This window comes from Bolinopsis microptera, chromosome 6, assembly GCF_026151205.1.
Source record: "Bolinopsis microptera isolate Bmic1 chromosome 6, MBARI_Bmic_1.0, whole genome shotgun sequence".
NCBI classification, from domain to species: Eukaryota; Metazoa; Ctenophora; class Tentaculata; order Lobata; family Bolinopsidae; genus Bolinopsis; species Bolinopsis microptera.
In genome coordinates, this window is record NC_087077.1 from 9568558 (window position 1) to 9596123 (window position 27566).

At 38.9% G+C, this 27566-nt stretch overlaps 1 protein-coding gene across 3 annotated transcripts; it reads right to left on the reverse strand.

The window, feature by feature from the left end:
• Nucleotides 1-1240: 1240 nt before the first annotated feature.
• On the reverse strand, nucleotides 1241-27566 carry LOC134817576 (solute carrier family 23 member 1-like). Of its 3 annotated transcripts, none has more exons than XM_063826775.1 (17): nucleotides 19795-19848; nucleotides 19306-19434; nucleotides 17955-18053; nucleotides 17637-17766; nucleotides 17241-17311; nucleotides 16711-16834; nucleotides 15662-15747; nucleotides 14628-14773; nucleotides 14288-14372; nucleotides 5425-5472; nucleotides 5101-5242; nucleotides 4725-4857; nucleotides 3894-4014; nucleotides 3432-3596; nucleotides 2982-3092; nucleotides 2701-2830; nucleotides 1241-2573 (listed from the first exon to the last, which is right to left on the reverse strand). In XM_063826775.1, the coding sequence occupies exons 2-17, from the start codon at nucleotides 19387-19389 to the stop codon at nucleotides 2419-2421; spliced, it is 1830 nt and encodes a 609-aa protein (XP_063682845.1). In that variant the 5' UTR covers nucleotides 19390-19434; nucleotides 19795-19848; the 3' UTR covers nucleotides 1241-2418. The 3 variants fall into 3 exon arrangements, with proteins under 3 accessions (XP_063682845.1, XP_063682844.1, XP_063682846.1); XM_063826774.1 differs by lacking the exon at nucleotides 19795-19848 and adding an exon at nucleotides 19750-19792; XM_063826776.1 differs by lacking the exons at nucleotides 19306-19434; nucleotides 19795-19848 and adding an exon at nucleotides 27507-27566.

Genomic DNA, 27566 nt, shown 5'->3' on the forward strand with positions numbered 1-27566 from the left:
GGCGGAGCCGCTCGGAGTCCGCGGCGGACTTTAAAGTCCGCTCGGAGTCCGCTCGGCTCCGCTCGGAGTCCGCCAAAATTTATACGAGTCCAAACGTAATACATTTTGGCGGAGCACCGCCGGAGTCCGGCGGCTCCGCCGCGGACTCTACTCCACGACGGATAGTGCCGAATTTCGTATAACATGCCATGGCGCGTATTTTGCGCAAATTTCTTAAAAACCTCCACATAACTATTTCTTATTCCTGTCATCTTTAACATTGAATTAGAATGTTTTGAACTTAAATATACCTGCCGGACTACGTTCGATGAGTCTTAATGCCTGTAAAATAATAAAGGGGGTATAATAGTAAAAGGGGTAAATAGTATTGTGAATATAATGGCAACGGTAATGCTTGCCAGCATTGTGATCAAGACCTTTTTTATGCGTCACAACGTTACGAGATTAAATACTTGTGGTCAGTAGTATCAACTTATGTCAACTTTTTTCTGGTTTAATTGACCCTTCTACTATCTTCTACCACCTTCTAATTCTACCAGTACCACCTTCTAGTTCTACCAGTATCACCTTCTACCAGTACCACCTTCTACCGGTACCACCTTCTACCGGTACCACCTTCTACCAGTACCACATTCTACCAGTACCACCTTCTACCAGTACCACCTTCTACCGGTACCACCTTCTACCAGTACCACCATCTACCAGTACCACCTTCTACCAGTACCACCTTCTACCAGTACCACTTTCTACCATTCAGGATTACAACAACACAGAACACAAAAGATAATGTATGCCATACTTGGACCTTTTGATCGAGTGTCGAACTCTGTCCAAAGGTCAGTGAGGCAGTGGTTCACACTCTGTTGAAATCTCTTTAGGGAGATGTTGGGGACTCCTTAGTTTTATCAGGGATAGGGGCGGTAGTTGAGTGTGTCCCATATACCTAGCACCCTGCCTAATTGTCCGGTATTATAATACAGGGTGGTAATTTATATTATATTTACGTACATTATGACTCTGAGCCACCCTGTAAACTTCGATTTCGATCCAGGATTTATGCGACGAGTTTGCTCCGTAACCAAAACCAAATACTTCAGTGCGGCCGGTTTCTACTGACAGTGACCGAGTTGATACTTTTGCACCGTTTCAACTACGACAGTACAATCCCGGCCGAAGGCCGGGTTACAATAGTTTACAACATATACTTATAGTGAGAGAAATAGAGAACGCGCTGTTTTTTACGTGTAGAGATCATGTTTACATTACAGGCGTCTGTTGTAAAGATTTTATTGTCTCACGTTGCGATCTTAACTATTATTCAAATAGATCCCTTCGCGCGGCAGGAAGGGTCCAGGTGATGCAAGAAGGACCAGGAGATCACGACGTGAGACAGTATACATATAATTGAACAAGAATGAAGAATAATACAAAATATTATTAATAACGTTCGTTAACTTTGTAAATTTACAAAGTTTATTATTAGTTATTACTATATAACTTTAGAAATAGGACATAAATGAATATTTTAAAGATCTGATAAGTAGCCTAAAAAGAAAGAAATACAGATATATAAACTGAAACAACGTCTTCCATCCTGTTCTATGAGAAGCTAATCTTCTTAAACTATACAAGTCGTCTGTATTTACAAAATACAAATGGAATGTCTCTATAACTTAAATCGAAAATACTTATAATAATACAAAATGTAAAACTGCACTCTGTAAATCGAACCATTATCATATCAACGAATTTGACATGCATATCGTTTGGTTACCAATATAATCAGAGAATTGTATTGCTAGCAGAGAAAACATCCGCCAGCCTCAAGACCGGCGAACCGTAGGGCCAGTTACTTGAGAATTGCTTATATTATATTACCCAGTATTATACTTATAGATAACTTCAAAACTATACGATAACCTCACAAATTAACCAAGTTTTGTCCGGCGTTTAATAGAAATCTTTAACCTTTACTTTGGATGTTATCGTTTGACGAAGTTGTTAGTAATGGTAATACCATAATAATATTGATACAGTGAAACATATTTATATACCGGGTGCCTCCATTTTTTGGGCCTCTTCCTTTTCCCCAAATGTTCCGTCAATTATCCCGTGTTTTGGTATTCCGCGAAAGCAATGTGATTTTTCAATGCTCACATCGTATTTGGTGGTAATGTGATTACATATTATCAAACTGTATTCCATCGATATACGACACAACAGGTACATAATGTATGAGACGCTCCAAAAGTTATTTGACAGGCTTTAGATACTAGGAATTGGGATCATCACCCTTTGAACCTCTCTATGCCGAGTTTGTTTCTATATCATGCACTACTCGTTTCCCCCGAGGAGCCCAGTATTATAGATATGTAATATGTATGGTACGCATGGTTATTATCTCATAATACATTGTTATTACATACTGAACCCTTTAAACCCATTAACAAATGGTAATCTTCTGAGGCCAGGGAATCTCTTGGCAGCCTTCTCCATCAAAGGTTCGTAGTATATCTTCTCGAGGAGCGCCTTATCAGAACAAGCTTTTGTTGCCAACTTGTAACTCTCCATCCCTGAATGATATGGAAAGTTGAAGACGGTGACTTAATCCAGAATGGTGCATATTATGAACAAATAAGTTATAAGATTGAAGTGAGATTGATAATCCAGTTAATAACACTGAGACACACTACACAGTACCTCTCTCCTTATCAGTTCCAGGGATAGTGTTATCGAGGAAGCAGGCTATCACTGCCCCTATTATCATCCCAGAGGTTAATATCACTGCCACCAACTGGTCAAACTCTTCGTTACCCGTCTGTATAGCACCCTACAGGTTAAATCAGGGTAAACTCGGGATAAAATCGGGTTGAAATTAGGATGAAATCGGGGTAAAATCGAAGTAAAATTTAAAACTATTAAATTGTTAAATTAGTAAATTAAATGTTTCAAAACACTTATGAAATGAATAAGAAATGTACTTTAAGTTCATCGTCAGCCATGACTTTTTCAGCCCACATTGGCACAACCAGACCTATGTACAGAGATACACCAATAATAAACACGTTTCTGGATGAGGTCAGGTCTACAAACTGAAGATGAATGCGTTAGAAATTATCAAATTTGCCTTCAAATGAGACCAATCTTCAAGGGTTTGTAACTGAGCTGGAGTTGTTTCATCACAGAAAGTTTTAATATAAATTTGATCGGAAAGCATCTCAGTGTCATTGATTCAAGGACCAATGATTGAAATTCTAAGAGCAAATGTTTACGCATATAGAAAATGTCATGAAAGCAAAAAGCTTCCTAGTATTTTATTAACATTTGACCACGAATTGGCAACAAAACCGTTAAAAATGATTTTTACGAGATACTCGTAGTTTAAGATAACGAATACGATCACAAGATAAGAACATAAACTAAGATATTACCTGAAGATTGGAGATACCGACAGCTGCAATGATTCCAAACATAACAAGATACATTCCTCCGATGATTGGCTCGGGCATTGAAGCGAAGAATATTCCTACCTTTCCAATCAGTCCAATAATCAACATTAGAATAGCACTACACAGTATGACTGTTCTGCTTCCGACCTGACAAAAAATCATTGTTTTATTTCTATTGTAAATTGTACAACTATACATTTGTGTTAGAAGCGGTGTCGTTAATTTCACGAATCACACTCCCTTGCAGTGGCGTAACTTTCATAAATCATGTTATCACCTCATTGTAAATATTCTGGTACTGTGTAAATCTAATTGCAATACTGCTGAAAATGTATTTGAATTTTAGAATTTATTATGAATTGAAAGTCCGAAAAAGCAAATATAGCCCTAAAATGGTTTCCATTAAATTATTTGAGCCTGAAGCTGCTCACTTATTTTGTGTACCTTGGTGAGGGCAATAGCTCCAATATTTTCACTGTAACTAGTCACTCCGACTCCTGGTCCACAGAGACCCGTCAGGAAACATCCGACCCCTTCTAATAATATGCCCCTGTTCAACACGTACCTGAAATTATACAATGTACAGTTGTTAAATAATAGCACAAATAAAATAATAGCACATATACGCTGAATTATATGCATTTTAGGTGGTGATGGTTGGGTCCGGGACTCTACGGCGTGAGTCTTACTCCGGAGAGTCCGGACCCCGTGATGGTTGTATTGAGCAATGATCTGCAGGCAAAGAGCAAACTAGAGGCACAACCCGGCCCCTTTCCTTAGAGGTTCATCATGTACGTGGTCCTGCTTAGTGGGACATCATATGATCATATCAGCTTATCAAATCAAATCAATCGATTGATCAGTAATACTCGTCAAAATTTAGTCAAAGCATTCTTTCTGCTATATAATTTTATCGATATCAAGGATATTCATTGCCAGAACCTGGCCTTATATAAGCGGTAAAAATTTAGTCAGTCAGGATCACTCGATGAAGTGGCATTTTTGATCGACCACAATTTATAATTAATTATACCATTATTTTATGAATTAACAATGAATTCTTTCTGCTATATTAATTTCATGCTTTCAGTCATGTTTTCTATATCTGTGAGAATTAGAGTTCTCAAATTATCCAGACATGATTATGATTTAACAGGATAGTGGAAACCTGAGAGTTCTCAAGCCTTTTTAAGCCTCCTCTGGCTACGACCTAAAAGCTGAAAAAACCTATCTGAATACAAAAAAATAAAGTAATATAAACAAAAGTTAGCTTACTTTGGTGGGGGTGGGGCACCAGCCAGTTTAGCACAAGCATAATAATCACCTATACTCTCAATAACACCTCCGATAACCCCAGCAACCATTCCAACGAACCCTCCGACGGTCACTATCGGGGTTCCAAACTGACCTGGGGAGTTGATACAAATAATTCAAATGAAATGACTGCTAGTTGGCAGAACTAATAATTTACTAGTTTTTATTACGTACCAGAACTTATAATTTACTAGGCGAGCTGGCTAAAATTGCGCGCGCACAATGCGCGTAGGAAGATTTATGGGTATTCGGATTAATTCATCCGGTCAACGTGAATGAGACATTTTTATTTTCAACAGTAAAATATCGTTCGAAGTTCGCGCGTGCTGCATTTTACCTGGGTACGGGAAATAAAACCAAGATGCTTCATCAATTCTCTTTTTAAGGTCAGTCACTCTGGCAGGGTTACCTTCAGCAAAGGTATCAGTGGCTGTCAGTATACCACACAAAGCCCACACGATAATTAGAGATAGGATGATCTGAGGAAAAATCGTTAAAAGTGATAATTGACCAATAAATAAAGAACAATAGGTATTGGTTGCGAGAAGTGAGGTGATCAGACGATAATTATTATCCTGTAAAACTATACAAAACGGGAAAGGGTCGACGTATTGGGTGGAATTTCTTCAAATTGACATCAAATTATCTTGATAATACTTACGGACAGCGTCGAGAACAGCTTCAGCCAGGCGACTTGAAATTTCGCACCCTGTAGAAGAATGCTGCGTTAAAGTGGACAACTTAATCTCCTTATTTATTCATCAGCAAAAATTGTTAACAAATTTAGACAGAAATTATAACGGGGGTGAAAGCGGCACCTAACAATCCTATTTCCTGACTGATACTAGTCACTAGTCCGATTTTCCACTCTAATTTGGACACAATCCTTGGTAACAACTAACACACATCTTGTAAAGGTACAAGTGGGCCGTGGGAGGAAGGGAGAAGTGTGCTGGGTAGATCCGGAGCTCTGGCTTGCTGAACTACTTTACTGAGGGATTCCATAATCGGGAGCGTTTACTTCTGTTGAAGCACCTGAGACCGGGTTCTGAATTGCTGACAAGAGTTGTTCTGTAGGCTTCCTCTTGAGCGTTGTTAGAAGTTCACGTCTCTGTGGGGTAGCCAGATTTGCATCTAGTGGTTGTGTGGTTTAGTTCCAAGGGAAAGAGCGTTGACTGAGAAAGCGAGGTGGAATTGACACTAAGTAGATATGTTCTTCGAGCAACGCCAAGCAGAGGAGAGGGCGGTGTCACGGGGTTTCTTCCTGCTGTAGATGTATCCGCCAGAGTCCAGCGGTTGGTGACTTCCTCTAGGACCAGTGATGAATTTGAAGAAGGATGGCATGATTGTTGATAAAATGGGATACTACTGTCCTCAAATATTTATATCTAAGATCTAGACCGCGTATTAAAACCTGATTGGCTCAGGTACTCCCCTTGATACGTACGTATCACATCCCTTGATACGAGCAGCTCTGTTTAATATCGTTATAACCTTGGCTGCTTACTCTTATTGTCAACAGTGCGTGGGAACCCCCATACACCCCGACCTGACGTCCCGTCGAACATCTATTAATTTAAAACCACATTTTTGGTGATGACTGGACTGTGGACTGTGGACATGAACAACTCTACAAAAGTGTAAACTCTTTGCATGGTATTCTAATTACGAGTAATGTAACGGATTTTAACTCTCCGCCATGTTTAGATAAACACTTGATTGAATGTATCTGCTTTACTTCCGGCGACTAGGAACACAAGATAAAAGCTTATTTTACCGGTTGCACACTGTGTGTAAAGATGTATAATATATAATACCATATATAGCATTGAATGTGATTTAGGTGTTTTTAATACAGGGGGGCCGAAATACGTTGGCCTTTATAGCTCAGTTACTGAGTGCCCGATTGAAATAATTCATTGACTTTTGGCCCCCTCCTGTATGAAAGATATAAGTAGGATTTATTGCCAACAGGAGTTTCTCCTGGATACACCAGACCTTCTCAGTAACATAAAAAACCTTAATGAATCTGCAGACATGTCAAAATATAGCACCATCAACTTGTTTACTTTAGACGTGATCAGTCTGTATCCAAGCATAAAACCTGAAATAGCTATGTCTGCATTGGAACATGCCCTGAACGGTAGTGCTATGATCGATAAACGAAAGGCTATTCTGAAAACATTCACGGAGATTATCTTCACAAACTCCTTTGTCACTTTTCAAGAAAATGTGTACACAGGCAAAAAGGGTATCCCAACTGGAAATTGTATTTCGCGTCAAGTCGCTGATATCATGCTTCATTGGGTGCTATTCATCAACATCTGGCCTGAAATGATACAGCTATGGAGTCTTATTTTATTCTGGCGACGCTTCATCGACGATGTCTTTGGAATTTGGAAGGGCTCCAGGAGGCAATTTGATCTTTTTGTGTCGAAACTAAATGAAGCCGCAAAACGATTTGGAATTCAGTTCGGTGATTGTCAGTTTGGCAAATCAGTTAACTACTTGGATGTAGAACTCTCCCTGGGGGAGAACAACAACATCGACTACAGACTATTTAAGAAAGAGACTGATGCCAGGCTTTACCTTAATACTGATAGTTTCCACCCAAACCACGTCTTTAAATCAGTAGTATTCTCACAGATGATCCGAGTGATCAAGCGAAATTCGCAGGATCACACATGTGTGGAGGACCTGGAGGAACTTAAAGAAGACCTAATGAAAAGTGGACACAAGGAGGGGACCTTAACGAAAACAGAGCCTGAAGCAGTCTTGAGGTCAATAGAACACGATTTGTATGAGAGGGAAGATAAGAAGCCAATCACTGACAAAGTTGTCTTTTCAGTGAAATTTTTCAAAGAGGTCACTGAACTTAGGAAGTTGGTACACACTACTAGTGAGGACATCAAACAATTATGCGGAGACGTACAGATATTGTTTGCGCTACGTAAACAGCCATCTATAGGCAACACAGTAGTGCGCAATAGAAAACTCAGTTCGTGCTCCGAAACGGATTCTTTCACCGTCAGCCAAAACTGTGGCGGGAGAGGCTGTGCAACCTGTCCCCAACTGTTCAACTCCAACGAAGTTATCACTGTCAATGGTTTGGATTTAACTCTGGATTTCCGGTTGACATGTAAGGACAGCAATATAATTTATGTCGCCCAATGCCAAATTTGTAATAAACTTCCCCAGAGCCTAAAAGACGACACCTATTTCGGCCAAACGGTTTCTCCATTTCATATCAGAATGAATGGACACAGAAACAAGTTTAAAATTGATAATGAATTGTCATTTGAGAAGTCGGCACTTTCCATGCATTGTTTTCTAGCGCATAAATCTGATTTCACTATGGGAGTTTTTAAATTAGGTGTAGTAAGAAAAGTCCGACCAACAGCACTTGATAGAGAAGAGAGCATTCTTATTTCAAAATTTAGAACTAATATTTTTGGGTTAAATAGGATTGTAGTTACTCGCTGAATAATCTGTTATGCTCTGTTGTCCATTCTACCTAGCACATTGAGCTCTTTAGTAAAGTTTCAGATTAAAATCTGTTTTGAATTTTCAAGTTGTTAACTTTTAAATTGCTTTCATTAGTCTAACCTAATTTTATTTTTATAGGCTAGTGATGTAAATATACGAAGAATTCACCTATATTTGTGCTGTCTTACTATGTGTCCAAACCAAATTGAAAATAACATTGATACTTTGATAGCTACAGTGGCTCCATGCTCCATTCTAGTTTCAGACTTGGTCGTTTGCCAAGGTTATGTGGAATGTGGTCGCTTGCCAAGGTTGTGTGGAATGTGTTGCTTATTTGCGTGGTTTTAATATTCACATGTATGATAGTAAAAGTAAAAGTTTCCCCACGCCCTATCATATTTTACCAGTGGCAAGAACTGTAGCGTTGATTTTTCGCTTCCTTTAGGATGTGCGCCTTATTCTACCCCTCCCTGTTGTGCAACTATTCAACAAGAATAAAGAATTTCATGTACCTTACTCGGGATTATTATGACCGGGATAAAGTGGTGGGTTTAGGGTAATTTCGCCATATTTTTCCCGAACCACATTTTCACCGGTCGTTAATAAACCCGCCTACTCAGCTTTTAAGGTTCCCAAGGGGTATGGGTGCTCATATTTTAATCGTTGTCTTATATTCACTAAAGAAGACTATTGGGACACTTGTTGTAGGTTTTTCGACTTCATTTGGCTAAAATTGCAAAAAATTCACCTTTTTGCCCAATTCTTGTCATATATCCTTATTGTCAAATTTGATTTAAATAGGCCAATTTTTAATTTCTTAGGTATTGACTATCTCTATTCTCTACATAATGAAATAGGACTCAAAGTAAAAGTAACAGTTAAATTAAAACTTGAATTAATTAAAACTGATGAAAGGGATGATCCAGATGAAGATAACGAAGATGATTACAACTTATTGGAAGACTAAACAGCTCTCCCTTTATCTTAACTAGCAGGAACCCGTATAAACCTAAAATAGTGTCAAGACTCAAGAGACTAAAATAATTATTACCTATTTAATTCGCGTTTTTGACACCACTTGGGGGTTCAAATTTTGGGCTCTAAAACTCCTATTCCTTGGCCAATTTTTTATTTTTTCATGCTGATTTGGAGGCCATTAAAGCATTTGACCCAGTCAAAAAAGTATCAGTTGTATATCTTTTACGGTTTTTGCGGAAAGTCGCGTTAAAGTTGATGCCGTGGTGTCAGTAAAATGGTACGGATAAACACATCCATATATATCGTCTCGCTTTATATATAGTAAGATATCGATCTGGTTGTTACGCTTCAAATGTTAAAAATTATTTTCCATCTAGTTTGATTAACCACGAGTCATTATTTCTGTCTACTTTCAACAATTATTGATAATTCGACTTGTTTCACAAGTTTTAGCAATGCGAAAATTTCTAAACTTGCTTATCTCTAATTAGGAAATTTACATCTGAGACAAAATTTTTGAATCTAAAATTGAAAGGTTGGACACCGGTAAAATGGCGACCGGGAAAATGTGGTGGGTTTTGAGCAATTTCGCCATATTTTTCCCGAACCATATTTTAACCGGTCGTTAATAAACCCGTCGTAATAATCCCGAGTAAGGTACGTAAGGTAAAATAGGAATTTCGTCACCTTAAAGCTTTAAAGCTTTAAAGTGAACTGTCTAGTATGTGGTATTTGGTAATCAAGTAATTATTCTTGAGGTCATTAGTTTGTGATATTTCTTACAGAATTCCAGAGGTATTCACCCTGATAGCTACCGGTACAATTAATATCTAGGGAAATATGTCACTTATTGATTGACAGTTTAGACAATCATCCTTGCTAGAACAAAATTATACGCCAAATTACTTTATGTAAGGCAATAAAACCTTAAAGAAAAGTCCAGTTTTTAAAAACCGAGATTTGCCCATGCTTGTACAGAAGTTGCATCTGCACTCCGTATTTTGGTGACCCACAAGTCATTTAATTACATACATTTTAAGTCTTTAAGCATATTAAGCTCGTTCGCAAATCTACATTAACTTTCAGGAAACATTTTGTAATTTAATCCATTGTGTAATTTGTATGTAATTGGTTGATTTGAAAGATATCAATAAAAATAATAAAATATAAGCGAGCTGATAAGAGATTGGACCAACGTAAGCTGTTGGTTCTACAGTATCCCAGTTTGTTAGATACCTTCTACTGCGGGAGGATTGTTGAGATGGTCTGAACGTCTGCAGGTATACGAGGTGTAGCTTTATTATATTGATTAAATAATTTGCAGTGTGTTCTTTATCGAGCGGTTACAGAACCCTACCGTGTTAAATGATCAGGCAATTGTTTAACTTTTATTCATCTAATTATTTACTGGTATATTTTGGTTCAACGGACCAGCAGCTACTAGTGGAAGTAATTAACTTTCAACAACCTCTACAATGTTAAACAATATTTTAAATCAGATGACTACCACACGTGGGCAGAATTTGAAAAACTTAATTCATAATAACAGGTGTTAGGAGACGTCGTGTTAGAGGTCTACTGAGAAATCTATTTTTTCAAGTCTCAATCATATGATTCTAGACTAGGGAGCGAGGAGCGGAGAGTAATGGTCTTTATAAGTATACTGGTAAGATGCAGCTCAGTGAGCAGGAATATAGGTAAATAGTTAAATAGTGCTGATTTTCGAAATATCTAACTATTTGTTGGTACAGAAAGATTGCTCCATATAATAACATGAAATACTTATCCTGCTTCTTTGTTTCCTATGTAATGTGATAATTTTACGTGAATGATAATGCGATGGACGCAAAAAAATCGAAGCCAATTTTATAATTTTTGACCCAATTTAACGCACCTGTGGGTTGATGTGGGTAGATTAGCGAACTAGTGGCAACTAGTGGGTAACTAGTGGCAACTACATACTGCATTATGAAGCTAGTCTCACTTCTGTCATTTATAAACAGCTGCGGTTGTCGTAATTTATAGGTCAGCTGGTTAGTATAAACTTTTAGTTTTTACGAAATTTGTTTTCTGTGACATTTGGATTTTTTGAAAATATGCTGAATATCAAAACTGTATTTACTCAAAAAGTGAAAGAAGACAATCTTGTGTCCGGTTTACTGTAGCTAGCTGCTGCGAGGAATGATATGTCCTGAGTTTTGAATCCCTTTTTGAATGCTTATTAGAAGTTTTATTCGATAAAAGATGTTTTAATTTAGCCTTTGCCTTTTTCGAGTTACACTTACGTTCACATTTCTCATTTGCTCATATCACTCACAGCCAACCGCTCTGACATGGTTAACCACCTTCCTTGTGTTGTTTTTTCTTCCACTAAGAGTGAGCTTCAATTCAATTCAGGATGTACATAGATGACTTGTGTTGATACATAACACCAAGACGCTGATCTTGATCAACTCTGCATCAAGTGACTAAAATGCACAAGTTCATCAAATTTCTACCGATAATTCTTATTCAGATTTGTGCAGGTAAGATTGTATGAAGCTCTTTACCAAATACCCATTAAAAATACTCATTTGACTGATTTTTAACCCGAATTTTTCGACCGGAAACGTGGTACATAACTTTCAGTTTCAAAATTAGCATTGTTCCATTTATTAATATTTATTTGATATTGAAAATGTTCACTAAGTTAAGAATTAAACCGTTCACATATTTCGTAAACTATGAGGAGCGGGTTTGGAAAAGATTAAGTGTCATTTCTACAAAATAGCTATGTTTAAGGTGACTTACGGAGGGGAGAGGTCTAAAATTGCCAAAATCTAGCTTAAATAATAAATAAAGTATCCCTAATCTAATAAACCGACAAGGAGAAGCAAGAGAGGTGCAAATACAGCTAAGACCTGTAGCAGCTGAACAATCCTGTACACACGATCATCAGACAGCAAATCTGGGAATAGACAGTAAAACGACCACCTGGGCCTTGAGTGGTCCTGCTGCGGTGGGTGAGGAACCCTGGTTCGAGGCAACAATGGAACATGTTTATTACATATGTGAGGTGGCCAGGTATGAAATTCGGTAGAGTTTTATGTATTTTCTTTCTGTTTTCAATCGCCAAAATCAATATTAAACCACGGATATCGTCGGTTTAAAATGTTATTAGGAAGCCTACTATGTTATAAATATTCTTCCGTGCAGTCCAACCTACAGTTGAACCGTGATTCGTGCTTGAAACCCAGAGCTAGATCCAAATTTCAATACTAACGAATAAATTATTAGTATAGATTTCTGAAAACTTGCAAATCTAATGGATTCAGCTGAATTATTGTCCAGGTGGTGGAGTATTACTAAACGTGACATATGGACCATTGAACCTAGCAGGATGTTCTGTACTGGTGACGACTGTGATAAGACTTCAATCTCTGTCTATATAAGTGATGGAGATGCTGATAATGTATCTGAGAGGTGCAGACAGGGGAACAAGATCAGAATATCTAGACGACAGAATGAAGCTGACAGCGGATTCTTATCAGTCAACGAGCTCTTTATCTTTGGCTTTTCAGGTAAGACCTTGGACCATGAAATTGCTACAAATAAGAAAAAAGACATATGATCGGGTAAGTCCCTGCGATGCTTACTTTAAAAACTCTGTTTACAGGTGTGTCACTAGTTTGTGAGAGTGTTGACATGTCTTGGTTACACGCAGAAACAGACCCCCCATTACCAGTCAATCAAAATGAGGTATTTGGTGGCCAAATTTTAGTGGCAAAATTTTAGTGGCACTAAAATTTGTGCTCAAAAGAAGGACAATTCTGTTAACTATTTATTAAGAAATTTGATTATGTATGTTAACTATCAAATTGGCACTTAAACTTTGTGAGCACCCGATATCAAATTATCCCTCATTCTACGTCTATCAACAATTTTATCTTAAAGTAAAGTTTTATATCCCTTATAGCTCATCCGTTTAGCGATGAACTTGTTTTATGTGATAGTACCCTAACAAAACTAGACCCCACGTGATAGTGCCCACGTGATAGTACCCACGTGATAGTGACCACGTGATAGTGCCTACGTGATAGTACCCACGTGATAGTGCCCACGTGATAGTGCCCACGTGATAGTGCCCACGTGATAGTGCCCACGTGATAGTACCCACGTGATAGTGCCCACGTGATAGTACCCACGTGATAGTGACCACGTGATAGTGCCCACGTGATAGTACCCACGTGATAGTGCCCACGTGATAGTGCCCACGTGATAGTGATCACGTGATAGTACCCACGTGATAGTACCCACGTGATAGTGCCCACGTGATAGTACCCACGTGATAGTGACTACGTGATAGTGATCACGTGATAGTACCCACGTGATAGTGCCCACGTGATAGTGCCCACGTGATAGTGATCACGTGATAGTACCCACGTGATAGTACCCACGTGATAGTGCTCTAACACAAATTGAACTAGTACCCACTAAACACCCAGGTAGTGAGGGTGAAGTGTAGCAGTGGGTACATTAATCTAGGTGGGAGGGCAGCTTCTTGTAGTTACGGGATCCTCAGCTCACCTCCTGAGAGTGATCATCCTAACTGTGTCAGAGCAGGTAAATAGGGAGTGTAGATAAGGAGTAGTGATAAGGAGGGTTTCCGGTTCTGGTTCGTTATTATGATATCCTTCTCATAAATTTCATTGATATGTATCGTTTTTATCAGAATAAGATTCCTTCAGTTTTAAGGTTTGTGGAAAAACGTTCGTGGGAATATGCGTTTTTTCACGAAGTTTTGTTAATTATGTACGGTAATCGATACTGTTGTTGATGATTTCAGGAATTACAGAGATGGCTGGTAACCATTTGGCAATGATTTAGTTTGTATGTTTTTAAAACTTTATCTTTTGAGGTATCTGGTAATTAACCTGCATAAAATCTTAGCAATTCTTTTACTTTGTGTGCGATATCAGACGAAAATCAACAAAAATCCCACCGAAAGATTTTATAATTTATCATAACATAACTTACCGAAATAAAGTTAAAGCCTAAATCAAATAAAAGGAATAACTTACGGAGCCTCTTGAGTACGTAACGTAAGGAAGGGGAACTGGCACATTCTTCAAGTATTCCGAGAACAGTGTCACCAACGCTACCATCCTGTCAAGTAAACATGATAATTAAACATGTATACTCAAACATGATAATTTAAATTACTGCCAAATCCTTCAATATGCAAAGTTTGGAGGGGCATGAAGAAAAATCGTATGGTAAAAAATCTCTCACGCTCCTTTAATAAGTTAATATGTGCCTAAATTTTTGCAAAATTCGCTTTCACTCTATAAAAATTAACACTCATATCTACCACATAATTAGCCAGAAAATCAACAAATTTGCCAACTAGTATATACTCACAGTAGAGCAATCCCCCAGTTTTGACTGGCTGAACCAGCAGCTACACCCGCCAGACACAGGCCAATAAGTGATATCAGCACTGTTATCGTTATCGGACCTATAATCTTGAGCAGGAACCCAACCAGACCGAACCCTCCGAGAATCATCTGAAAAATATTTTGTTGGAGTTTCTGAATCTTACAGAGGCACCATTTAGGTGGGGCAAAACATTGGAAATTATCCGATGCCACGTCATCTAATTTTTGCATCTAGTTGTTGATGAAATATCTGGAAAATGTGGACTTCTCGTACAACATTAAGGGTCTGTTGACCTTGTTGGAAAATTCAAAAACTCTGAATAAGCTGACGAGTATACAGTATCATTGATCAACCAAGTTCCTGACATAGCATGCAAGACACTTAAAACCATTATTAATCTAGCAACTGGCAAGAATTCCGTCGGAACAACTTGCACCCCAAGGTCAATATACTAAGAGTGATATTTCACTGGTTTTTATACCGAATTATTATTGCAAGTAAAATTTTGTCAGCCATAGTCTCGGTCCCGGTCTTAATCCCTGAATCCCGGTCCCGGCATTTTTTTCCAGTCCCGGTCCCGGCCAAAAAAATCAGTCCCGGTCGAGTCCTGATGCTGAATCAGTATACAGGTTATAAAGGTGATTGTGGTAATTGTGGCAATAGTGGTAAGATGGTGGTAGTAGTGGTAGTAGTGGTAGTAGTGGTAGTAGTGGTAGTAGTGGTAGTAGTGGTAGTAGTGGTAGTAGTGGTAGTAGTGGTAGTAGTGGTAGTAGTGGTAGTAGTGGTAGTAGTGGTAGTAGTGGTAGTAGTGGTAGTAGTGGTAGTAGTGGTAGTAGTGGTAGTAGTGGTAGTAGTGGTAGTAGTGGTAGTAGTGGTAGTAGTGGTAGTAGTGGTAGTAGTGGTAGTAGTGGTAGTAGTGGTAGTAGTGGTAGTAGTGGTAGTAGTGGTAGTAGTGGTAGTAGTGGTAGTAGTGGTAGTAGTGGTAGTAGTGGTAGTAGTGGTAGTAGTGGTAGTACCTGAAGAACACTAGCTGCCATCAAGTTGCCCTGTAGTTCAGCCATTCTCTTGTGCCAATTAGGGTCCCAATCTTGTGTTACATTATCTGAGAAATAGCGCAGTGTTAAGTGTTAAGGGGGGGGGGGGGGGGGAGCCATGGGTATTTTTTTGTGAAACTTGATTTCGAGATAGCAGTTGACCAACAAACTAGGACCAGTGACCGAACTTTTGAGGGGGTCCCGGACCCCAACCGCCAAACGGTGCCCGCGAGGCAGCCACGCCCATATTGGGTCCAAAGTAGGCCCAATTTAGCCAAATACCCTGAACACGCCCAAAACCCAGGTTTATGGTGCTCTTGGTTAATCATGCTCTTGGTTAATCAGCGCAGTTGGTTAATCATCGGCTTTGTAATCGTGAGGTTGCGAGTTCGAATCCCACTGCCTGCCTAGTCGTGGGGTGAGCGTCGTTGACGCTCTGCTAAGGATCCCGAGTGGTCTATGTAGCCCCACGGTCCACTCAGCCGAATGCTCGAGAAATCGGGTGTGAGGGTTAAATGAGGAGCTGTGCTTGATCAACACAGCGAAGCCTCGGGCGAAGAAAGTGTGGCATAGTGCCTTAACCGTCGCTGGCCTTAGGAACGATCCTTCGGCTTCTTGTAAAGCTCTTCCTTGAAAGTGCCGGTTTACATTGTAATGCAGGTAATGCCGAAGTAAAATAACAAAGGTGGTCGACTCATTCGATGGCCTTGTTGCGTCGCAACGAATCCTCATAAGATAAGATAAGATAAGATACTTGTATCTAGTGGTCTCTTGAACTCGTATATGAAATTTCATCAAGATTGGACAAAGAACGACTGAGTTATGAGCCAAAAACCATATGCCCATATTTGGGCATACGCACCAAATTTGGTAGATTTCGTCCCATTTATTAATCAAATATCAATATTTTTGAATGAGACTTACTTTATATGAAAGTTAAGCCTAAACTACATATTCTCTGTAAGTTATAGCTTTATATCTGTTTAAATGACAATAACTACAATAAAGAATATCACAAAATATTAACTTACTGCCATTCTCATCCTGAACAAAATACTCCTTCTGACAGGGGCTCTTGGACATTATTCCAGCAGCAACCGCGAAGAAAACGTAGGATCCACTTTGAATGATTGGTAGTCTGGTTCCAAAGAATATCTGCGGGTATAACCGTGTTACAAAAAACATGTGTTCATCGTCTTTAGGCTTTTATATTCAGTTCAAGATTGGTTATAAATAGAAGCTTCTAAAGTTCCATTCAGAGCTACTGAACTCAGCTTAAGCCTCAACTTAGAGCTTAAAATTGCAGATAGGTTATAACAAGGCTAGGTCTAGTTTACATCCGTGTATTAATCTATAGAATGAAATGAAATGCGGTATTTATATCCCGCTCATATGACTAACCAAACATACAAGGAAGGTGGTTAACCATGTCAGAGCGGCTGGCTGTGAGTGATAAAGCAAAACAGATATGTGAACATAAGTGCAAAAAGGCAAAAACAAAATGAAGAACAGTACAACAACATGAGAAATGCCGCACAACAGTACAGTGTATGTAACCTACCTGAAGCAGTGTAGCAAGTCCACACATTACGAACATAGTGTTGAGGAGTTGACCTTTAGCTTCTACGTTAGCTGGCAGAAAACATAGTCAGTACTGGACAAACAGGGGTGGATATCGAACAGGAAAATTTAAATAAAAAAGTAAATAATTTTAGCTGGAATCGGATCAAAATAATTACAATACGCCTAACAAATTGCATGGAGAACCTATAGAGCAAAGAGTTTCACTTCCCAAACCAGTGACACTGAGCTGAGCTGATATATCGCTCCAGCAGCACCTTATCACATAGTACAGTGAATCCCCCGTTTTACAGCGCCCAGATTTAACGCAAACCCTGATTTACTGCGGTCATTTCCTTTCCCAAACTGCAAATATTTATCGATTGATGAGACTTACTCGCGATACATAAGCTTGGAGACAGAATCACAGGAATAGCAAAGGTAGGTCCGAACATGATGAGGTATTGCTGGAATCCAAGCAGGAATGCCATCGCAACTCCAGGAGACTTGTCCACTGGAAATTTCAGCTGGGGATAAGTTTCAGCTACTAATGTGATACAACCTTTAGAAAATGCATTTTATTTGTTTCGAGATTCAGGATTTATACGTTTAATCGATATAAAAGGCGTCCTTTTAACAAATTAATGATTTTAACGAATGATCAGTAGAGACTAGAGAACAATTTCTATAAAATCAATATCACCACATTACAAACCTGTTTTCTGATGGCAATGTACTCGTCTGCAGGGTTGACTTCTCCTGATCCCGCGTCTCCATTAACTCCCATATGTGTTTCGTGCACTGGTTTATACTCCTGAAAACAGACAAAACTAGAGATAAAATACAGATAGAATACAGAATATAAAGTACAGATAAACTACGGGCTAAATAGAGAACCATGGGATTTAGTTTTACAGCCCGAGGATTAGTAGTTTGAGTGATTGAGGACTATACTGGAGCAGAAATGAACGAACACTATTTAACACGTTAGTCTATATGCTGCATGACTGTAGGATTCGCAAATCACAAAAATTCATATCCAAAGCAGTAGTTTCGAACTTAAAGTAAAGTTTTGTATCGCAAACTTCTCGTTGAGAATCATTATCAAGTGAAACACCGTGTGAGTGTACCTGGTAAATCCGCTAAACTTACTCGTGCGTGACATGCCCGAATAACTGGATTACCTTAAGAACGACAAATACAGTCTACCATAAGTTTAGTCAAACTTTTGACTAAAATTGTTGTAAACCAAATTTCATGAGACTAAATTTTTCGGCGACTAATTTTAAAGCAGACCAAAATTTCAGTAGAGCAAATATGACATGAATATTATTAAGCTAACATTTTTATAATTAATATATGACATCACCGTTCCTACTGCACAAAACCGTACCAAATTCCTATTGCATTTAAAGGGTTAGAGCTCCTCTTGGACATTACATTTTTAATCGATCCATCCCAATGCATGCTCTGTTGAAACGGCTGAAGGATCATATCGACATAAACTACGTCGTTCCGACAAAAATGGTAAAGTTGAAAAAGGGTGAAAAAGAAACTGAACAGTGTACTAAAGAACTTAGTGATACAGAGTCACAAACTCTGGATCTGATGTTATTGAAATTCCTGAGTAATGCATTGCAGCTTAATCTGTAATGCTCAGACGGGGTAGACTAAATTTGTCGTTCTTAAGGTAAAATGGAATAGAAAATGGTCTCGAAAAGTCGAAAAATGTGACTAAAATTGTTGCAGACTAAAAATTTGCGAAATATGTGACTGAAATTATGGTAACTAACATTTTGGTAATCAAATTTATTGTGAACCAAATTTATTGTGAACCAAATTTATTGTGAACCAAATTTATTGTGAACCAAATTTATTAGCCCTAAGGTATTAATTGTAGCATATTATGGGAGCACACCGGTGTTTCTGAAACAACTCTAATATCATCTTGCAAACGACACTTCATAAGTGTTGATAAAGAGAAGGAGCCGGGGGATACCCCCCCACAAAATCTCAAAAATAACTGTTTAGATCTCTTAACAATCTCAACAATATACCAAACCCACCTTCTCTGGTTTGTCATCATCTAACGGAGGAGCAACAGGGTTAACCATAACCTCTGCCTTATCAGTGTTGTAGGAGTAGGACATGGTCCTTATATAGGGTGTTAAACTGGGTGTATGTTACCAGACAAACTGCAAACAATTGTACCAAGGACTAACAAATCAGTTAGAAAAATAACACGGATCACAAAGGATAACTTTAACATGACACTAAATTCTTATACAAGCATATTTAATACATTAAGCATATTTAGCAAGCAAATTACTATATATCCCTCCTCATTCTAGTAAAAGCACGTGCTATAAAACCGTTATTTGTCAGAAGCAACATGTAAGTGCGGTAATATTTTGTAAATATAGTGCGATAATGGTGGAGCAATGGAGTTACCCATTACCTCCGGTTCATCAGTGTTATATGATACAATTAATGGGACACGCCTCGCATACCAGTGGTTGTTGTTTAAGCAAGCAGGTTTGGAAGTTTGTAGTTACCGGTTTAGAATGCGTTGGTTGGTGTACATTACAAATAACTAAACAACAACAAAAATTGAAATCCTCAATGTGGCACAGAGAAAGCATTTAGCAGAACAACAACTAACAAAGATTGTTTATAATTTCCGTATGTGTACGTGGTAAAGTTGAATAAACATATATATAATATAGCTAGCGCGTATAAATAATATTAATGTTAACATTACTAACAGGACCGGAATTCTGATTCCTAGTCGGTCCCATTCTTTACTTAAGACGTAAACAGTCGTTATCTTAGTTGGATTGCGAGCCCTTCTACTACATTTCCTTTGTAAAAAGTATTAACGACGAGAAATTATAATACAATAATACCTTGGCTGTTGAGTGCTCCCGGAAAATATTATAAATTGTAGTTCCTAAAAGAATGAGACGTCATGAGTCATGACTAATTGATTCCTCGCGTGACATCTTCTCGACCTACAGGGAAATATCTCATGCACTTTCATACAGAATCTCTGTTTATTTGCCAGAACATTTAAATTACTACTATTGGGTTATGCGTTGTTCTACCCAGTCAGATGAGTGCGATGTACAACTGTGCAATACGGCAATTTGAAAGAAACAAGTGCCGAATTTCAGTTCCGTTATTCAGAAGTTGTTGCACAATTATCACTGTTAGTAATTGTGCAATACATGAATACATCATAATGGAAATTAAAAAACTTAATGTAGAACCGGAACCGGATCATAACCAGACGAAATTGTGGCCGTTTCCTTACAGTAATAGAATAATGTTATTAACTTTATTATAAATTAATATTGTTATATTTACTGCTCTTCTGATTTGCTTCGTTTAAAAACTGTGTTTTTTTTACAACAAATTTGCCGCACATAAAAAGTGTAATTATTTAGGCGGGAATCGCACAATTTGCAAACTATTACCACAGTTACATGTTGTCTCTAAACATAAAGTCTGTTACTAGTCTGTTACTAGTCTGTTACTAGTCTGTTACTAGTCTGTTACTAGTCTGTTACTAGTCTGTTACTAGTCTGTTACTAGTCTGTTACTAGTCTGTTACTAGTCTGTTACTAGTCTGTTACTAGTCTGTTACTAGTCTGTTACTAGTCTGCTACTAGTCTGCTACTAGTCTGTTACTAGTCTGCTACTAGTCTGTTACTAGTCTGTTACTAGTCTGTTACTAGTCTGTTACTAGTCTGTTACTAGTCTGTTACTAGTCTGTTACTAGTCTGTTACTAGTCTGTTACTAGTCTGTTACTAGTCTGTTACTAGTCTGTTACTAGTCTTTAAGCTATAAGGGGTTAAGAACACAAAGAAACGATACCAAATAAATTCTATCTACCATAATAAACTCAGTAAACATACGTTGGGTCTTATAACATATCCAAGTTTCATAACAATATGCCGATACGTGAAAAATTTAGGAGACGGAATTTCTAGGAAGCCTTTTTGGGGCCTTATATCAAAGGTCTATTCAGCTTATCGTGAATTAAATCGAGTTTATTATGAAACAAACGAATAAATGGACACATGTAATTCACTGAGCATACAATATAATTTGTCGTAGCCTTATTTATCCATGAAATAACTTTGCTTCTGAAGATGATTTTATTCACAACATGTCGTGCAGATTACTAAATTAAATTATACAACATGGTACAATCAGGAGGTAACAAGTAATAATATAAACAACTTCGTAAAATGTTCTAATACGTGCTTACTTCATAGCATGTACCGCTTATTATGGTTACGAAACCAGCCAAGAATGCTTAAGAAACTTAAAAAACGACACAATACGGAATTTGTCTAAATACAACTTCTAACTTATGGGACTTTGAGATTAAAGTTTGAACCTAGTGACACGATGGTAGTTAAGGTATTTTACGCAGTTTACGTCACGTTATCAAGCTTGTAAGATTAGATAGGCGTGGGTGATGCCACTCGAACATCCGTGTGAAGTTGACTGTGAAGTCGTGAAGACCTCTGAAATATCAAATCGACATAATTATGGCAACTGTTTTAATGAAAGTTGAGGGACAAAATTTGTAATTATGTTGACACTAAAAACTATATGGATAATGATTACTGCCATTAGAAAGCACACTATCTTCAGTAACGGTAGTTCCGACTAGAACTATAATTTCAGAACGCAGCACCTGCCTTTAAACTAATAATTTCAAAGACAGGTGGCTGGAAGACACTTCATTCCTATATTAAGTTTTAAGACTGGTATCTTATCAGTTTATTAACTTGCAGTGAACTGACCAGAACGGTGGTAACGGTTCTGCAAGATTATAAAGTAACATAAAGTAAGCGTATTTTAACAAATTTACTTATCCTCGTTGGTTTTTGGTTGTTGTTATCTAATAATTATGTTTAACTTAAATTTAGTCAAGACAAGAAGTCCCCGTAATAACAATTTAACGAAGATACAATCCTACGATAAGAGTAGCAAGATTTGTAGTCCTATATGTGGTACTATGGGGTAATATGTGATACACAAGGGCGGTGAATCAGAACAAATTGATAACGGATTTGGATAAACAAGTTCTCTTCGTCAGACGAAAGGAAAAAAGATAGTCGGACGATTTTAGCAAATGTAATAATATATGCAAGAAAAATGTATGCGAAATATTTTCATAATGACAATATTTGCGTAATATTTCCTGCAATCTTTTGTGTCATTGGTATTTCAGACTCAATTTAGCGGGAAAGCCGTCAAAGATAGATGTTATATCACGCACCAAAGATTAAAATTAAGGTTTACACCATTTATCTGGGAGACTGAATAAAAAACCAGGAAAACAGAATAAAAAGACCAGGAAGGTGGTGTAAAACACGAAATAACAAAAATAATCGAATCTATTGTACCGTTATTCTTAACCCGGAACCTTTGCTAAACTAACGATCAAACAACCATAGTCCATGGTATGATGTTATACATTAAGAGCATTAAACTCAGAACATTAGTCTTAATCTCCAACTTAACTATCTGTTCAGATTAATTTGTGTTATTGAGTCTCGTCCCATGAGCCTTTCAAGACTCAATTGCGTCTAGACATTAGTTCTAGGCCCTAACCTTACTGTTTGTACCTAGGGGACGTTATATCATGTTAAGCGGTTACATTTTAATTTCATCAGAGTTGCCAGCTTGATATTACCTTGATGCGATCATCTTATTTAGTTATTATTTGTATTTCAACCGATATTAAATTAATTAAATTTATTTCAAGGTCAGATTCTGTCCTGATGTCGGAAATTGGGTTATAGTCTCAGTATTGGCTAGTGTCACATATCAACTAGCTCCTACGAACATGGAACTCGAAGGATCCCTAGTGACCCCTAGTGACCCCTAGTGACCCCTGATAACCAACTTTTCGACTGTTTGTAATGATCAAATTTGCGTTCTGAAATGATTATGTACTTACTTCATACTTGAAAAGGTCTCCTCCTAGTTGTTGGAGTGGCCTGCACCAAACAGTAACTCCTTTTTCTGATGTATGAGACCTCCCCAGTTTACCCTGTTTGTTGCTTGATGCCCTGCTTGTATTGTGGTGGATCTTCCATTATGACGATGACCAATTAGGCTTAGTCTAACATTGAGAATATCAGGTTACAGGTAAAATGGCAAGATCAAATCTAAACTTTCAAAAATTCCGGACTTTATGAACTAGGAACCAACCGCTCTGGGGTTTAGCCTGCCGGACGGGAAATTGCAGGATATAAATTTATTTTCTGGTCTACAGGATTTTCCAGGACGGAAATGGGTGTTTAGAAGGAGAAATTCTAGTACGCTGGATCTTGCCGAAAATTGTAATTAATTCCTTTTTAACCTCTGCCATTTAAAAATGTGTTACTAATAAAAGCCAATAATTTGATTTTGAGATAGCAGTTGACCAACAAACTAGGACCGAACTTGGTGCCCACCGGTGCCAGCGGGGCAGCAGGCAGTCACGCCCATATTTAGTCCTAATTTAAAGGGGATTTGGCCAAATCCCCTGAACATGTCAAAAACCCAGGTTTTAGGTGTTCTACTTGTAGCTAGTGGTCTTCTGAACTCGTATATGAATTTTCATCCAGATTGGACAAAAAATGAGTTATGAGCCAAAGGGTGGGCGACAATTGACCACCCGACAATTAACCCCCCGACAATTGACCCCCCGACAATTGACCCCCCGACAATTGACCCCCCGACAATTGACCCCCCGACAATTAACCCCCCGACAATTGACCCCCGACAATTGACCCCCCGACAATTGACCTCCCGACAATTGACCCCCCGAAAATATAATTTAATACAATTAACCCTGACCCTGACCCTGACCCTGACCCTGACCCTGACCCTGACCCTGACCCTGACCCTGACCCTGACCCTGACCCTGACCCTGACCCTGACCCTGACCCTGACCCTGACCCTGACCCTGACCCTGACCCTGACCCTGACCCTGACCCTGACCCTGACCCTGACCCTGACCCTGACCCTGACCCTGACCCTGACCCTGACCCTGACCCTGACCCTGACCCTGACCCTGACCCTGACCCTGACCCTGACCCTGACCCTGACCCTGACCCTGACCCTGACCCTGACCCTGACCCTGACCCTGACCCTGACCCTGACCCTGACCCTGACCCTGACCCTGACCCTGACCCTGACCCTGACCCTGACCCTGACCCTGACCCTGACCCTGACCCTGACCCTGACCCTGACCCTGACCCTGACCCTGACCCTGACCCTGACCCTGACCCTGACCCTGACCCTGACCCTGACCCTGACCCTGACCCTGACCCTGACCCTGACCCTGACCCTGACCCTGACCCTGACCCTGACCCTGACCCTGACCCTGACCCTGACCCTGACCCTGACCCTGACCCTGACCCTGACCCTGACCCTGACCCTGACCCTGACCCTGACCCTGACCCTGACCCTGACCCTGACCCTGACCCTGACCCTGACCCTGACCCTGACCCTGACCCTGACCCTGACCCTGACCCAAGACCCTGACCCTGACCCTGACCCTGACCCTGACCCTGACCCTGACCCTGACCCTGACCCTGACCCTGACCCTGACCCAGGACCCTGACCCAGGAACAGCTGTCCCTGACCCTAACCCCAACCCCAACCCCAACCCGAACCCGAACCCAAACCCTAACCCTAACACTAACCCTAACCCTGATGTCGGGGGGTCAATTGTCGGGGGGTCAATTGTCGCGGTACCGAGCCAAAAACCATATGCCCATATTTGGGCATGCGTACCAAATTTGATAGATTTTGGCCCATAAATTGGTCAAATATCAATATTTGTTGAACCAGACTAACTTTATATGAAAGGTATGCCTAAATTACATATTCCCTATAAGTTACAGAATTATATCTGTTTAAATGTGGATACTAAGGCGAAAAAACCACACATAATGAACATAATTGCCTGTATCTTGGTTCGCGAAAGTGCGTATTCTCAAAGAATTTTTTTAATGTATTAAATCTCATTGGTTTTATCTATATTTTCATAATATGAAGTCAAATCCCGAATCACGGCAAAAAAGGTTTTGGTGTATGCCCCCTTAAGGAATTGTGCGAGAAGACGATACATAGAAGCCCTCTTATGAACAAAGACGAGGCATCCGTGGGAAAGCTGGCGGTGAGGACATGTGAAGTACGATTTCTTCAGAGCTCGCCATTGACAAGGCCAGCATGGCAACCGCAGTACCCACGTGACCATGGTAACATTGTGACGCAGTCCGCAGATCATTCAATTTTGTATCGTATCTCATGTATATCAAGATCAATCATCAATACGGCAATGAACACGGTTCCCATATCATATACTTCATTTTTATTAATTTACTTGATTTGTAATATGTTACCTGGGTATTATCGGGCGTGTTATTTGTATAGGCCATTATAAGAGACAGGTTTCTTCGGGCAGGCCCGGTGGAGAATAAAGTTGATTGGGACTCGGCGTGTTCTTGGGAGGAGATAATTATGCTGTTTCAGAGACTACTATAGTAGATTGATTTTATGTTTTTCGTAAAATAAGAAATTAGGCTGCCTTAAAACCCGTAATTGTAGATAACTTCACAGGGCTCTAGATAGTGGTTTAGATATTGAAGATGTGACTTGACAATCCGGGTCACTCTGCTAATTCTCACTCAAAAACCCGAACGAATCTATAAAGTATGGAAGAATTTAGCGGGTTCAAACTTCAACGGAAGAAAATTTTGCCACAAATATTTATTTCGGATTTTAAGTGCGTTCGTCGTTAACGAGTTGATAAAATGGAAGATTGGAGCACAGCTATATTTTCCTATTTAATTAAATCAGACCCACAAGGCCACACTGGTAAAATACCCATCCTACTTTTAATAAAACAATAAATAATTGTTTTATAAAATAATTGTTTTTATTAAATAATTGTTTTATTATCTACAATGGTCAAATATCCATCTTTCCCTGGAAGCCGACTGTCCCGGCAGTTTTTCCCTTTCCACAACCTCTGCGGCAAATCGGTGTTCTTTCTGTATATTGTTCTGATTCGGCTCCAAATTTGGAGGACTGGATGGATGACTGGATCATGGCCATCCCATACAAGTACAACCAGTACGTGACCAAACGGGTTATCTTACTAAATAGCACGAAAATAAACGAAGAAAAATAGAGATCCAGTCATTGGCCCTAGCGTGGATCCTAATAATATAATGTAAGAAGCCCTGTGTAGTGTGTATGAAAGCCATTTATGTTGCTCTTACATTTAGACTTTAGTGCCTGAGAAGTTATGAATATTATGGTTTGTCCAGGAGTCGTTTTAATTATTTAAAAAATTCAACGCAAATATTTCTAATTATGCCCCAAACGTTCAGTAAATGATGGATATGCTGCTAAAGTAATACTAACGTAATTTTGTATTTGAACTTTTAAATCTTAACTTTACATGGAAGATCAGCAACATGTTTATTAACATTGTTTATTCTGCCGAAATTCTGATCCACGTTCGAATCATTTAAAAATATATCCGAGTTATTTTAAAATTCAAAACAAACACTTTCAAAGATGCAACTTTGATTTCATATCAGGGTTGAGGTTTCCCTTTTTAACACGCAGCATTTCCATGACTGCTTTTTTTGTACCTTTACACTCAACAACATCTGCTTATCTTGGGTTTAAAGTTTACACGCAGAACCAGCGGCATATTAATATTAACACAATGTGTTTCCTTGTACACTCAAGGCAGGTGGTGGACGTTGTGTTTTTGTTAGAAACACGCACACTCATGTGTAATGTATATGTGAAGTACACGTGTATCCCATACAGCTCGATGATAATGATAATGATAAAATAATAACTTCCATCATGTACAGGGTGTTTCAAGACTCATGTCCAAATTTTGAGTGTATAATGCTTATGCTACAGGTTGAAATGAGCATTACGGAAGCAAATGTTTCTTCATTCTTGTCTCAAATCGCAAGATAACACATTTGAGCGGACAATATGAGCATTTAAAAAAAATCTACTGTCTCACTTAGCACTCTATTGTACAAAGAGTATTTTATTGTACTCTATTGTACAAAGATGTTTTCTGCAATACACTCCATAAGCTGATACATAGGAGTGCTTGCCCCCCCTAAACTAACAAAGTAAATAGCAGTAACTATTACTCATATGCCTGACCCCCCTCCCCCTAAACTAACAAAGTAAATAACAGTAACTATTACTCACATGGTTTTTGCCGATAGAATCCTCCGAAGAATCTGATACCATATCTCAGTCGCTAAAATA